Raw genomic sequence first — 11,141 nt, 5'->3', positions numbered from 1 at the left:
AATTTACTCTATAATGAAAAATGTCTGACCATCAATCACTGAAAAGATGGTGACAAAATCTACACGATGAAGATAATAAAGCAGGAAATAAAAATATATATTTAACTCATGATTTTTCTCTCCATAAGAAAATGTTTTCACTTTTAAAAGTGTTATTATAACTCTTTGAGAGTGAAATAAATACATAAGATTATCGTATTCATACATATTTGTTAGAACGCGTTTTCAAGGCTCAAAGAAAAACAAGTTTCTATGCAACATATAATAATAGACATAGTGAATTCGCCAACATTAATAAAGCGAAAAAATCTCATACAAAAATATTATTAGTTTATATGTGTTCTCTAAATCTAGTATAGTAGTAAAATGCTAGTTAAATGCAACAATTAATAATAGGTAAAAGCTTAGATATCTGTTTCAGAGAGTACTTCAAAGGTTACTTCGTTCTCGTTTAATTGTTTAATAAGGGAAGTTTTGGCAAAAGTAGCTCCTGGTGAAAATATTCCACCGCTAAAAATTATAACAATTAAAATATTGGTAATTACATACATTAAAATACTATACTTACTTTCCGTTATTAGCCAATTTCTCTTTTTCAGTTAAAATAATGATACCAGCCAAAACCAAACAAACACATGTAGTACCATAACCAGGATTGTTTCCCTTTACACGACCAGATATTTTGCAATCAACTGGTGTAGTATATTGGTCATCTTTGTTTTCCAACTTTTCTTTCCATCCTACCAAGCGAATTATTAAAACTTAAAAAATAAGCAATAAAACAATTACACACCTTCAGCGTAGAAATCAATTTTAAACCAGGTTTTTTGAACAGTATCTTCTTCTGGTTGTTTTTTGCTGATAAATCCGCCAGTAAATATTTGAGGATAATCAAGAAGAAGTTTTCTTCCAAACTTAAAGTAACTTATTATTCCAAAGATAATAGCAAAGACGATGAATAACAATAAATCGAGAGTAGACTTCAGTACAAAGTATGTAGATGCCTGTTGGGTAATTTAGAATTTCTGAGAATTCAGATTTTGTTTATATCACAATATAGTTACTTGAATAGGCCGCTGATTGTTATTTTCATAAAAATAACTTTGAGAACGCCGAATAACTGCTTGATCTGCTCCCAAAAATGGTAAAACCCAACCCGATACTTTATCATCCTTGTGTGGATATTTAATAAACTTTTGTTTTGGTTGAAAGGTTGGAGGTTTCTTAATTTTTTCATATAGTTTCTGTCTTAACTGCTTCAAATTTTTTCGATTCTCAATACTATGCACAAGACTTTGCCATGTACCATAGTTTATTAATGATCCTAAATGTTATTCATTTAATAATTTGTCAAAAATATATCTTATATACTACACCTTTAACATTATCAGTGGTTCCACATTTAAGGTATGTTTCAACAGAATTCAAGGTCCCTGAGAAGCTTTGCTGCAGGAAAACAATGCCCAAGTCTGAAGGAATACTATCAAAACCACATGCACTAATGGCATATACACCCTTTTTAACAGCAGCATCATGATATTCTAACTGCATCTTTTCCATGTATTCTGGTTCCCCACTGACATCAACGTGATGAGTACCAGCTTCAATACATGCTTTTACCATTGCTTCCCCATAAAGTCGATATGGTCCACAACAATTTATGACAAGTCTAGCTTGTTTTGCCATATTAAGCAATGAATCATGATCATTAATATCAGCAATAATAATTTTTACAGAATCAAAATTAACTTCTACAACATTAAAAATGCGAATTAAAATTGTTATTACTGACTATATATGTATATTAGAAAGAAAAGTTATGTATATTGTATTAGAAAAAAAAAGTGTTACCTAACTTTTGTCCAATATCAGATAGGATGTTTTTTAATTTATCTTCTGACCGACCTGCAACACCCCAGCTGAGGTTCCTTCCATCGCTTTTTGATAATTTTGCTATATAAGGAATGCAGTGTAGACCTGTAAATCCACTAGCACCAAATATTATTATATCTAGACGATTTTCCATCTTAATAAGTAGCCTGAAAACGATATAGTATTGAAGTATAATCTTGCAATCTACGTACAATCCGAAAAAAAAACAGGAAACAGTAAAACTGCAAATCAGGTATTCTCAGGCAAAGAATGTTTAAAAGTCCCTAGTGTACAATATACCAACTGTTAATACTGACCAACCGTTAATACTGAAAAATTTAATTTATTTTTAATTATGTGGAAAAAATTATTTACCCAAACGTGTAAGCAAATTTGATGTTCTACCACTTCCCTATTAAATATGTGTAGGATAAAAATCTAACCTTAACCTTTCGTCTAATGTATATACCGGCTAAATATTCTATGATGCCGGCCAAAGGTTTGAGTCACAAAAACACGTAAATTTACACAAATATTTCCATAAGTGGTTTGATAAAAGAGGATTATTTTTTGAGTTGAAATTACACAAAATTATATACAAAATTAAACATGGATTTACTTGTATGATTTTATAATATTATAGAAAAGCAATAAACTGTTTTCATAAATTTAGGATCAATTAGCTGATGCAGTAAAAGAGGCAGCAATACCAAATTGGAAAACTAATCATTATGAGAAGATACATTTTTTGAAAATTGGAGAGCTTCAGAAATTAGATAAAACTGATGGCTCTATAGAACAGATTTTTACAATAAAAAATTATTTTAAAACTGAATTTGAAGAAAATTGGTATCTTCCTGTAATACATATTGCAATTTGTGGGACAGTTTTAGGTATAGAATTGAATTTGTACATTTTTCCTATACATATATATATATATATATATATATATATATATATATATATATATATATATATATATATATATATATATATATATATATATATATATATATGCATTTATTTTAGAAGCCAAGGTATGGAGAAATAATTTTTGGTTTGAGATTCTAGATGAAACTGGTAGTATCGCATGTGTTACAGATATTTATAATATACCTTGGAATAATTTAAAGTAGGCTTCTAGTTACATAAATTGGTAACAAATTATCATTATTAAAATAATAACATTAAGATATTTTAGCAACAATTACTATATATATCATAGAAAATTTAGAGAACTGGAGGCAGAATTCAAAAATAGTGAGTTATTGCAGACTCATAGTAAGTTTCAACATGATTATTCAATGACTATGTGGTTGCTATTTAGGAAAAAAAAGAAAATATATGCAGAAAACTATGAGATTCAAATTAAAGAAAGATCTGAGATTATCGGAAAAAAGTTAATTATATATGGACAGCTAAAACAAATGGGTGTAAACAGGTTTATCGCTGTCAGGAAATTGAAAATTATAAAATCTTCAAATGATGAATCTGTATTCAATGAACATATTAGCAATTCATATTTAGTTCAAAATTCATTTAAAATTCCATTTATTTAATATCAGAATAGTATTGTTAATAAATTATAGATCTTATCTTATTATTTAATTTATATTACTACATCCCCATTTATTCCTTAACAGACTATTTTGTTGACCTTAGCAATGCTTTTATTAAAGGAAAACAATGACTTTGCAAATTATGAAAATATTTATTTGTAAATAAAATCATGTATGAATTGCTTGACCAAAAATTTAAATCATGGCTTAGGATTATATACAGGATTCATAGTTATCTTTGAAAATTTCAAAATATATTTAATATTATCAAGCTTAACATTCTTATTGTGAAGTTAATTTTGATTCAATATTATTTAACAATATAACAACTTTATGAATATATTGAAAAATATTTTTACCCTGTTGTCATTGAAATTTTGGTATAATTGGCGGATTAAAATTATCTGAATAATAACGTGGATTATTGAGAATATGTTTTAGCAGCAAAAGCTTATTTATTCCATACCTAAAATCAGGTGTTTCCTTGGTTGCATAATATATTAACTTAACCATGATTATGATTGACTAGAAATTAATTTAAAGTAATTTCTTTGGAGCATTTCTTGTTTTCCCTTTAGATATTTAATGATAATGAATTTAGATTTATTGGAGAAATGTTGCCTATGACAGAAAATACCATACTACTAATGTAGAACAGAAATTTTTAAAAAATATTTTTTTAAATTCAGTTTAAAGTTCTTTGAGATCATGTTTACTTATATTTCCACGTAACAAGATAACGTTACAAATCTTAACTGCTTTCATAAATTAAATTTTTATATATATATCATTAATAACCTAGGCCGTCCTCCAGTTTTTAGGACCAATTTTATAAAATATTACACATACTATTTTATGTTTAATGGAAAACAAAACAAAACAAACCAAATATATTTGAGTAATCAAGCTGCCGTATATATTTGACCTACCTAATGTGTACCCTAGCTCCTTATTTTGTATACAAAATGCGTTAATAAACTTACAGTAGTACAGTGAATAATAAAATATGGCCTACATTTGGCACTGACATTTCCTGACATCGACTCACATTCATCATACATATTATTCGTTGTTTTCGCAATTGTATCTATTATGTTAATGCACAATTTTAAAAACTAATTCTCATTACTTTATGTTTATATTTTGCGTTCCCAGTCAAGGCGTCGTCATCCTAGAAGTGTGTGTCTCACTATTTTTATCTTTTCCACTATTATATCTATTTTTAATTATATTATAATCTTTATTATTTATTTACATTTCATATAACCGGAGATTCCTGTTTTTATAACAACTATCGTTTGTTTTATTGTTATTTCTTTAAAATAATTCAATTTTATGTATTATTACAAAATAGCGAAGGCAAATAAATATATAAAATTGCCTTCTCTATTTTGTTAGTATGCTATAGAACAACTCTAAAAAACCCGCTTTATAGTTGATCATTAGACATCACAATTTCTACAGCTCAACTTTAGGGATATAGTACTTGCCAAACGGATAGGAGTTATGGGGCACTAAAGCCCGATAAAGTCAGGTGCTAAACGCCTAGCATAACGACCGACTCGCGAAAGAGTGTGTTTTCTGAAGATCTGGAGCTGAGTTGTTTATGGAAAGCGTGGAACATGAACTACTTGATGTTTTGAGTGCCAGTTCCTGTGTGAGGTTGAACAGTTCTGACTAAAAATTGAGCCTTAATAATTCTCCTGGGTAGGTTATTTTGGAAAACTTAAAGCCGTCCATGAAGCAGTATAATATATTCGATTGATACAATGGATACCACTTTGCAGATCAGTGTTATATTCTTATTTTTAATTTACATTGTTGTATTTTTATTTATTCAGTATTTTTATGTATTTTATAATTTTTATTGATTTATATTTCAGATATCAATATGGTCATAGTTTTATTGACTTACCGTAGAGCCTAGATATTTGATTAAAAGGTTATAGAAATTGTAATTATAAAACTACTATTGTTCAACAGGATTAGTAAATTATTTATATCATAGCTTTATGTTGATGAAATGGTGGAGGTACTTATTGCTATCAAAAATTGATTTTTTCATGTCATTATATTAATATTATTTTTCATTAGTCTCTTTTTTAATCCATTAACTAATCTTCGATAATACCGCTTATCTCTAAGCTATCATATATTACTTCTAGTTACATAAACTTCTTCACTACTCTGAAAGTTATTCATACAAATTATATTCACCATTTAAAATTATAATATTTTGAATATTAAAGCATAATACTGCAAATATTTTTAGTAAAAATGATTTTTCATAATATAAATAGCTTTGATTGATTGATTTGATATGGTTTGTTAATCTTATTAGATATCCATGTAAGAATAGTTATGTCAAATTAATGAGGACAAAATGATGAAGGAAAATGTGAAAAATATTTTGAAATATCCTGAATTTTATATTTTTTTTATTCTGTAATTTCAAATTTCCTACAATTTTATGAAAATCATGATATTTATATTATCATTAATATCTTGTATCTATGTAACATAATAAAGCATTATGCTTAATTTGCATTTACATAGTATTATCTGGATTATAATACATAATGCTCTAGTTGCTTCTATCATATCTTAAATATATTCAAATATTGTCCTTAAAATGATGCAGAACTTCAAAGAGTCAAATGAAATTGATTTACTGTGCAAGACATATTAATTAAAATTGTAATGCAATTTAAAATAAGTAAATTTCATTAATAACAAAAGGTTATCATTTCAATGCACTTTCTTACATTAAAATATTGTGTTTTACAATAAACAGGTTTTTATTGAGTTAACTGTTTCTATTATTTAAAATCTGGTCAGTATTTTAATTCTTTTATATATGACGAATTACACAGCAAAGTAAGTTAGAAAACCTTTGAATTGTTGAGATATTTTGAAACAATGTAATTTATTCGTTATTGAGTTTAACTTATCATGGAATATTAGAAGATTTTGAAAGATAGTAGAGCAATAGATAAGTTTGTTAATTGACAATAGCAAGACTAGGGAAAATAATGCCCATAAACTAATAGTGCATATTGTGGTCATGGGAAATGACCATGGTCATGAGTTAAAAAAAAAGTGAAATGCGTAGTTCACGATGACAAACACAGAATGAAAAATGATAAAAGGTTCTTAGATCTTCAATACATTGGTTGCGCTTCAGATAAATTTCAAAATTTGTTAAAAGGACTGGAAGTTCAAGAAATTGTCGCAGCTACCATAAAAATATTTAACATTAAGGGATTGTCATAATCCATATACTAGTAAATATGAGCTTAAAAATTTACATAAAATCAAACACTACCCAAGATTATTCCTTTTAAGATTAAACTGTGCTATTAGAACAACATATTTTATATAACAGCTCTCATTTTACAAGTCAAGGAATCCTTAGGTCGATATGCAATCACAAATAAAAAAAATTCCTTATTACTGGACTAAGTGAAGATAAAAATGAAGGAAGATTTGGTTTGATTTGGTCAAGAGTCAAGAAATATGCTAACATTCGTGAAAGCGAATGCGATACCTGATTAAGTATCAAAAGAAGCTAGATATAATAGTGAAGCATTTAATGAAGCGGGTTTTCATTAGTAAATCGTTACCAAGACGAAACGAAATTGAGCTATTCCTGAAACGAATAATTATGGTAGATGAAAACTACATACATGATAGTAATATCGAGGTCAAAGACGGTGGAATGGGAAAGGATTCCTCATCAATGCTCGTGACTAAACCATTAACTCTACGCCCCAACATATATTAACCCACGCGATTTAAAAAAATATACAGCATTGATTAATAGGTCTTCGGTCACAACACTAGACATTTTTAACGCCTCGACAAAAATTGAGAGGTTGGTTGAAAAGTTTGGATGCAGCTACTGTATACACCGGTCTTTACCCCGTTTCATTACCATTTGTTACGGTGTTTAAAAATATTTATAGAAATTACTTGGTTGAGAATTTATATAGTGACGGAATTGATATGATTTTACAAAAAATATGGCAAAATACCATTGATTAACACGGAACATATTAGTTTTTGAAATTGATATAAATAAATTTGCTTTGAAAAACCTCAAATTTTACTTTTTCCTTAATTCAATAAGGTGTTCAATTCAATATATATATATATATATATATATATATATATATATATATATATATATATATATATATATATATATATATATATATATATATACATATATATATCACAGCTTTAATACTGGTTACTCATATTTCAGTGGTTGACTTCTTAGTTTCTTCCAATAATTCGCTCGAAGATTTCTGTTCCTATTATTTTAGCTAATTATTGTTCTTTTTTAGTGTTAATTGATAGCAAATTTATGTGATTATACGTTATCACTTTTCCCTATATATTGTTAAACAATCCCAGTTGCATATTCTTTTATATATACCTACCTTATGCAAAGTTGGTTTGAAGATTTAAAACAGGTTTCTATTAAACACTATTTATTAATAAATTAACTTTTTATTAAATATAAATTGCATAAATCAACAAAATTAAATGAGATTACATTAACAATACTGAAGATTAAAGCCAAAATTATTTGCCCAGAAGCTATCTCTATAGCTAAATATATACTACTTATCAAATTTGAAGGGGAAGAAAATAATTATTAAGCTGACCCAATACCAATTGCTATACCAGCAGCAAAAGACATTATAAATATATGGACATCTTGAAGCTTACATTCTTCCCCACTAAACCTTGAAAACCAATTTTTTGCTTTCTTTTGATTCTTTTTCAATTTATCTTCAGCTTGATTAATCTTTCGGTCAACAAATCTTTCAGCCTGTAAAATAAGATGATGAGTATATCACTATACAATATTTTAAAATTGATATAATTTGTCAGTTCGGTCTGTCAGATTTTTGTTGGTTTGGCTTATGTAAAATAAATCAATAAGTATAAACAAATATTTTATTTTACAGTATTGTGTACATAGAAAATATTTAAATTACAGCATTTAAATTCTAAAATGGTTTACGAACTATCTAGCAATTTGCTAAGTAAAACTAAATGTATCATTTTGTTTTTATTCTTCTCTAATGTGATGCCATGCCAATCAAAAATCCTCCAAGAAAACCAGATGAAAATGGTGTGTTATTTTTAGCAAATACAGTAACCTAAAATCAATTTCTTGACACTTCATGATACTTTATAATTCTTGTTGATCAAAGTATCACTATACTTTATACTGATTATAATTGAAATTCTCCTTTACCTTATCCATCCACGACGGACCTTCTCCAGTGATTTGCTCTTCTACTTTATCTACGACTTTATCAATTTTTTTATTCACTTTGTCCCAATTAACGTTAATATATCCTTTCTCATTAGCAATTTGAAGTAAAATTATACCACCGCCGAGAGCCAAAGCTGCGCTTTTTCCTACTCGCATGGCTAAAAAGCCAGTAACCCTAAAAAAGAAATAATTGTTTACCTATGACAAAGTATATAAAAATAACAATAGATAAAACGTAATTTGTATCTGACAAATATAATTTTAATTTATATTATTTACCATCCTGAAGAAGCTCCTAATATAATTTGCTTAGTTGCTGATGATTTACTAACATCCCCTATAAATCTTGAAATGAAATTCTTTGCATCCTCAGCTTTCTTTTCTACTTCTCCCATTTTAGTAACTTTAATACTATAAAAATTTAGCTAGTAAAACCTCCAGCCTGAATCACATGCAACCTAAAATAAATAACAAATTACAGAAATATGAAGTAAGTTAAATTATTGACTTTTTCACTCAAACAAATGTTTGATAGATGTCACCATTAGTCTTTAGATAACTTTAAATATTTTATATGCGCTTTACTAGTTGCATTTCTGTCACTTTTATTAAATTAGCGTTTTTCTTCATTGTGAACCAAAAAATTACAGTAATGATAAAATTTAAATTTTAAAATATTACATTTAAAATACTCAAAAGTAGATGTATTTTAGGTCAAATAAACATAAAGTTCAAGACCTATAACCCTACTTCATCGATTTTTATCAATTAATCTAATGGTATTGGGAATATTTACATTTCTTTTTACTATTAGTTTTTAGAAAGAATATAACTTACTGAAATTAACTAGTGCAGTGAATCCCTTCCGTAGTGCATACACGTGATTAAATTACAATTAATACCAAAAAATGTTATTTACTTGAGTGGGCTCACTGTTATACAGTTAGTGTTTGGATGGAGTATAAATATATGTACCTGTGTCCTGTGATATTCAACCTAAGCTAAAGCATGATTTATTTAATATTTTTTGTGCTCATATGTTTTATTATTTTAATTATGTTTGCAAATAAAAAACAGAGAAAGTCTTTGTGGAATAGGCATGTGGTTATTACCGGTGGTTCAAGTGGTATTGGAAAAGCAATTGCTATATTAGCTGCTCAGGATGGGGCTCATGTTTCTATACTAGCAAGAAATGTCGAAAAGCTTGATGATGCCTTTAGGGAAATTAAAAAATATATTGTAACTGAGGATCAGATAATTACTAGAGTTCCAGTGGATGTTTCTTGCTTAGAGGCTGTTGAAAACAATTTATTGGAAATCGAAGAAACTATTGCACCAATATTTATGCTTGTAAATTGTGCTGGTTTTGCTGCATGTGGGAGACTAGAAGATTTAACAGAACGTGACATCAAAAGTTTAGTTGATGTTAATCTCTTAGGAACCATCTATTCAACTAAAGCTCTTATAGGAAGGTTTAAAAAAAGAAGAGAAGGAATTATTGTTATGACATCATCAGTAGTTGGTTTAATGGGAATGTTTGGTTATTCAGCTTATTCTGCCTGTAAATTTGGTCTAAGAGGCTTGGCTGAATCGCTTATAATGGAATTGAAACCTTACAATGTTAGTGTTACTTTAGCTTTACCACCTGATACTGATACTCCAGGATTTGAGAATGAAAATAAAAGCAAACCGTTGGAGACAAAACTGATGTCGGAAGCTGGAGGGTTACATAAATCAGAAACTGTTGCTAAACAAATATTAGAAGATGCATTGGTTAGTAAAGAGAAAATTTTTGTATATAAACAACATAATCTTTTTTTTTTAATTACAGAGAGGACATTTGTTTAGTTATGTTGGCTTTGAAAGTTTCATACTAACAACCCTTTGTATAGGAATGTCTCCATTTAGTTCCATAATTGAATTAATAATTCAATTTATTCTTTTGGGCCCTTTGAGGCTGATTGGAGCATTTTATATCAAACAATTTGAAAATATTGTTTTAAAATGCTTCAAAAATCCAAACATTCAAGAGAAAAAAGACTAGAGCATTTAAGATTTATCTCTTCTTGTGATAAAAACTCAGTCTTTTAAATTTTGGGTCAAATGTCATATGTAGTTCGTTGATATGAATACCCTAATAGATTTCAGTAGAAAATTTTAACGTAAATATGACAACAAATTAAAAATATATTTTGTAATATCAATGTTTTGATATATATTTAATAATACTTCTAAAGCTTAATTACTTATGTTGGTATTTATATTTTTTATAATTGGTAATATAATTTTAAGTAAACATCTTGTGTATTTATCTAATAAAATAAATATGTTTTCAGTAACGTTGTATTTTTTTTCATGTTAAAAGAGTAACACACAAGAAGTAATACGCCCATTAAAATAAGGTGTAAGCAACCGTT

At 27.7% G+C, this 11,141-nt stretch overlaps 4 protein-coding genes across 8 annotated transcripts; 2 read left to right on the top strand and 2 right to left on the bottom strand.

Annotated features, from left to right (window-relative positions):
• Positions 1–247: 247 nt before the first annotated feature.
• Positions 248–2,584, bottom strand: LOC143197076 (saccharopine dehydrogenase-like oxidoreductase). 3 transcript variants are annotated; one of them, XM_076405231.1, is made up of 7 exons: positions 2,248–2,584; positions 1,852–2,039; positions 1,377–1,751; positions 1,065–1,324; positions 794–1,004; positions 569–740; positions 248–510 (listed from the first exon to the last, which is right to left on the bottom strand). In XM_076405231.1, the coding sequence occupies exons 2-7, from the start codon at positions 2,024–2,026 to the stop codon at positions 405–407; spliced, it is 1,299 nt and encodes a 432-aa protein (XP_076261346.1). In that variant the 5' UTR covers positions 2,027–2,039; positions 2,248–2,584; the 3' UTR covers positions 248–404. The 3 variants fall into 3 exon arrangements, with proteins under 3 accessions (XP_076261346.1, XP_076261347.1, XP_076261345.1); XM_076405232.1 differs by having other exon boundaries at positions 2,316–2,425; XM_076405230.1 differs by lacking the exon at positions 2,248–2,584 and having other exon boundaries at positions 1,852–2,160.
• LOC143197089 (uncharacterized) lies at positions 2,353–3,467 on the top strand. Of its 2 annotated transcripts, none has more exons than XM_076405256.1 (5): positions 2,353–2,493; positions 2,546–2,765; positions 2,902–3,004; positions 3,074–3,132; positions 3,200–3,467. In XM_076405256.1, exons 1-5 carry the CDS (start codon positions 2,482–2,484, stop codon positions 3,274–3,276), a joined length of 471 nt encoding a protein of 156 aa, XP_076261371.1. In that variant the 5' UTR covers positions 2,353–2,481; the 3' UTR covers positions 3,277–3,467. The 2 variants fall into 2 exon arrangements, with proteins under 2 accessions (XP_076261371.1, XP_076261370.1); XM_076405255.1 differs by having other exon boundaries at positions 3,065–3,132.
• A 4,459-nt stretch (positions 3,468–7,926) lies between these two features.
• On the bottom strand, positions 7,927–9,658 carry LOC143197088 (FUN14 domain-containing protein 1). Of its 2 annotated transcripts, none has more exons than XM_076405253.1 (4): positions 9,562–9,658; positions 9,004–9,182; positions 8,704–8,899; positions 7,927–8,271 (listed from the first exon to the last, which is right to left on the bottom strand). In XM_076405253.1, the coding sequence occupies exons 2-4, from the start codon at positions 9,117–9,119 to the stop codon at positions 8,095–8,097; spliced, it is 489 nt and encodes a 162-aa protein (XP_076261368.1). In that variant the 5' UTR covers positions 9,120–9,182; positions 9,562–9,658; the 3' UTR covers positions 7,927–8,094. The 2 variants fall into 2 exon arrangements, with proteins under 2 accessions (XP_076261368.1, XP_076261369.1); XM_076405254.1 differs by lacking the exon at positions 7,927–8,271 and adding an exon at positions 8,386–8,605.
• On the top strand, positions 9,590–11,063 carry Kdsr (3-ketodihydrosphingosine reductase). The gene is made up of 2 exons (XM_076405242.1): positions 9,590–10,497; positions 10,556–11,063. The coding sequence occupies exons 1-2, from the start codon at positions 9,733–9,735 to the stop codon at positions 10,766–10,768; spliced, it is 978 nt and encodes a 325-aa protein (XP_076261357.1). The 5' UTR covers positions 9,590–9,732; the 3' UTR covers positions 10,769–11,063.
• The last annotated feature ends 78 nt before the right edge of the window (positions 11,064–11,141 follow it).

This window comes from Rhynchophorus ferrugineus, unplaced genomic scaffold (assembly GCF_030347505.1).
Source record: "Rhynchophorus ferrugineus isolate W39M unplaced genomic scaffold, kcgeb_rfMv2 rfM5, whole genome shotgun sequence".
NCBI classification, from domain to species: domain Eukaryota; kingdom Metazoa; phylum Arthropoda; class Insecta; order Coleoptera; family Curculionidae; genus Rhynchophorus; species Rhynchophorus ferrugineus.
Note: the sequence above shows the minus strand (reverse complement) of the source record. Positions and strands in the feature narration are given on the sequence as shown.

Excerpts from the sequence above, each read along its gene's own strand:
- LOC143197076 (XM_076405231.1), bottom strand. The coding sequence starts at position 2,026 with ATGGAAAATCGTCTAGATATAATAATATTTGGTGCTAGTGGATTTACA. Across the intron at positions 1,752-1,851 it reads TGATATTGGACAAAAGTTAG|AAGTTAATTTTGATTCTGTA; the intron begins GTAACACTTTTT and ends TTAATGTTGTAG. Across the intron at positions 1,005-1,064 it reads ACAATCAGCGGCCTATTCAA|GCATCTACATACTTTGTACT; the intron begins GTAACTATATTG and ends ATTACCCAACAG.
- LOC143197088 (XM_076405253.1), bottom strand. The coding sequence starts at position 9,119 with ATGGGAGAAGTAGAAAAGAAAGCTGAGGATGCAAAGAATTTCATTTCA. Across the intron at positions 8,900-9,003 it reads TTAGGAGCTTCTTCAGGATG|GGTTACTGGCTTTTTAGCCA; the intron begins GTAAATAATATA and ends TTTCTTTTTTAG. Across the intron at positions 8,272-8,703 it reads GTCCGTCGTGGATGGATAAG|GCTGAAAGATTTGTTGACCG; the intron begins GTAAAGGAGAAT and ends CTTATTTTACAG.
- Kdsr (XM_076405242.1), top strand. The coding sequence starts at position 9,733 with ATGATTTATTTAATATTTTTTGTGCTCATATGTTTTATTATTTTAATT. Across the intron at positions 10,498-10,555 it reads AAATATTAGAAGATGCATTG|AGAGGACATTTGTTTAGTTA; the intron begins GTTAGTAAAGAG and ends TTTTAATTACAG.
- LOC143197089 (XM_076405255.1), top strand. Across the intron at positions 2,766-2,901 it reads AATTTGTGGGACAGTTTTAG|AAGCCAAGGTATGGAGAAAT; the intron begins GTATAGAATTGA and ends CATTTATTTTAG. Across the intron at positions 3,005-3,064 it reads ATACCTTGGAATAATTTAAA|ATATTTTAGCAACAATTACT; the intron begins GTAGGCTTCTAG and ends AATAACATTAAG.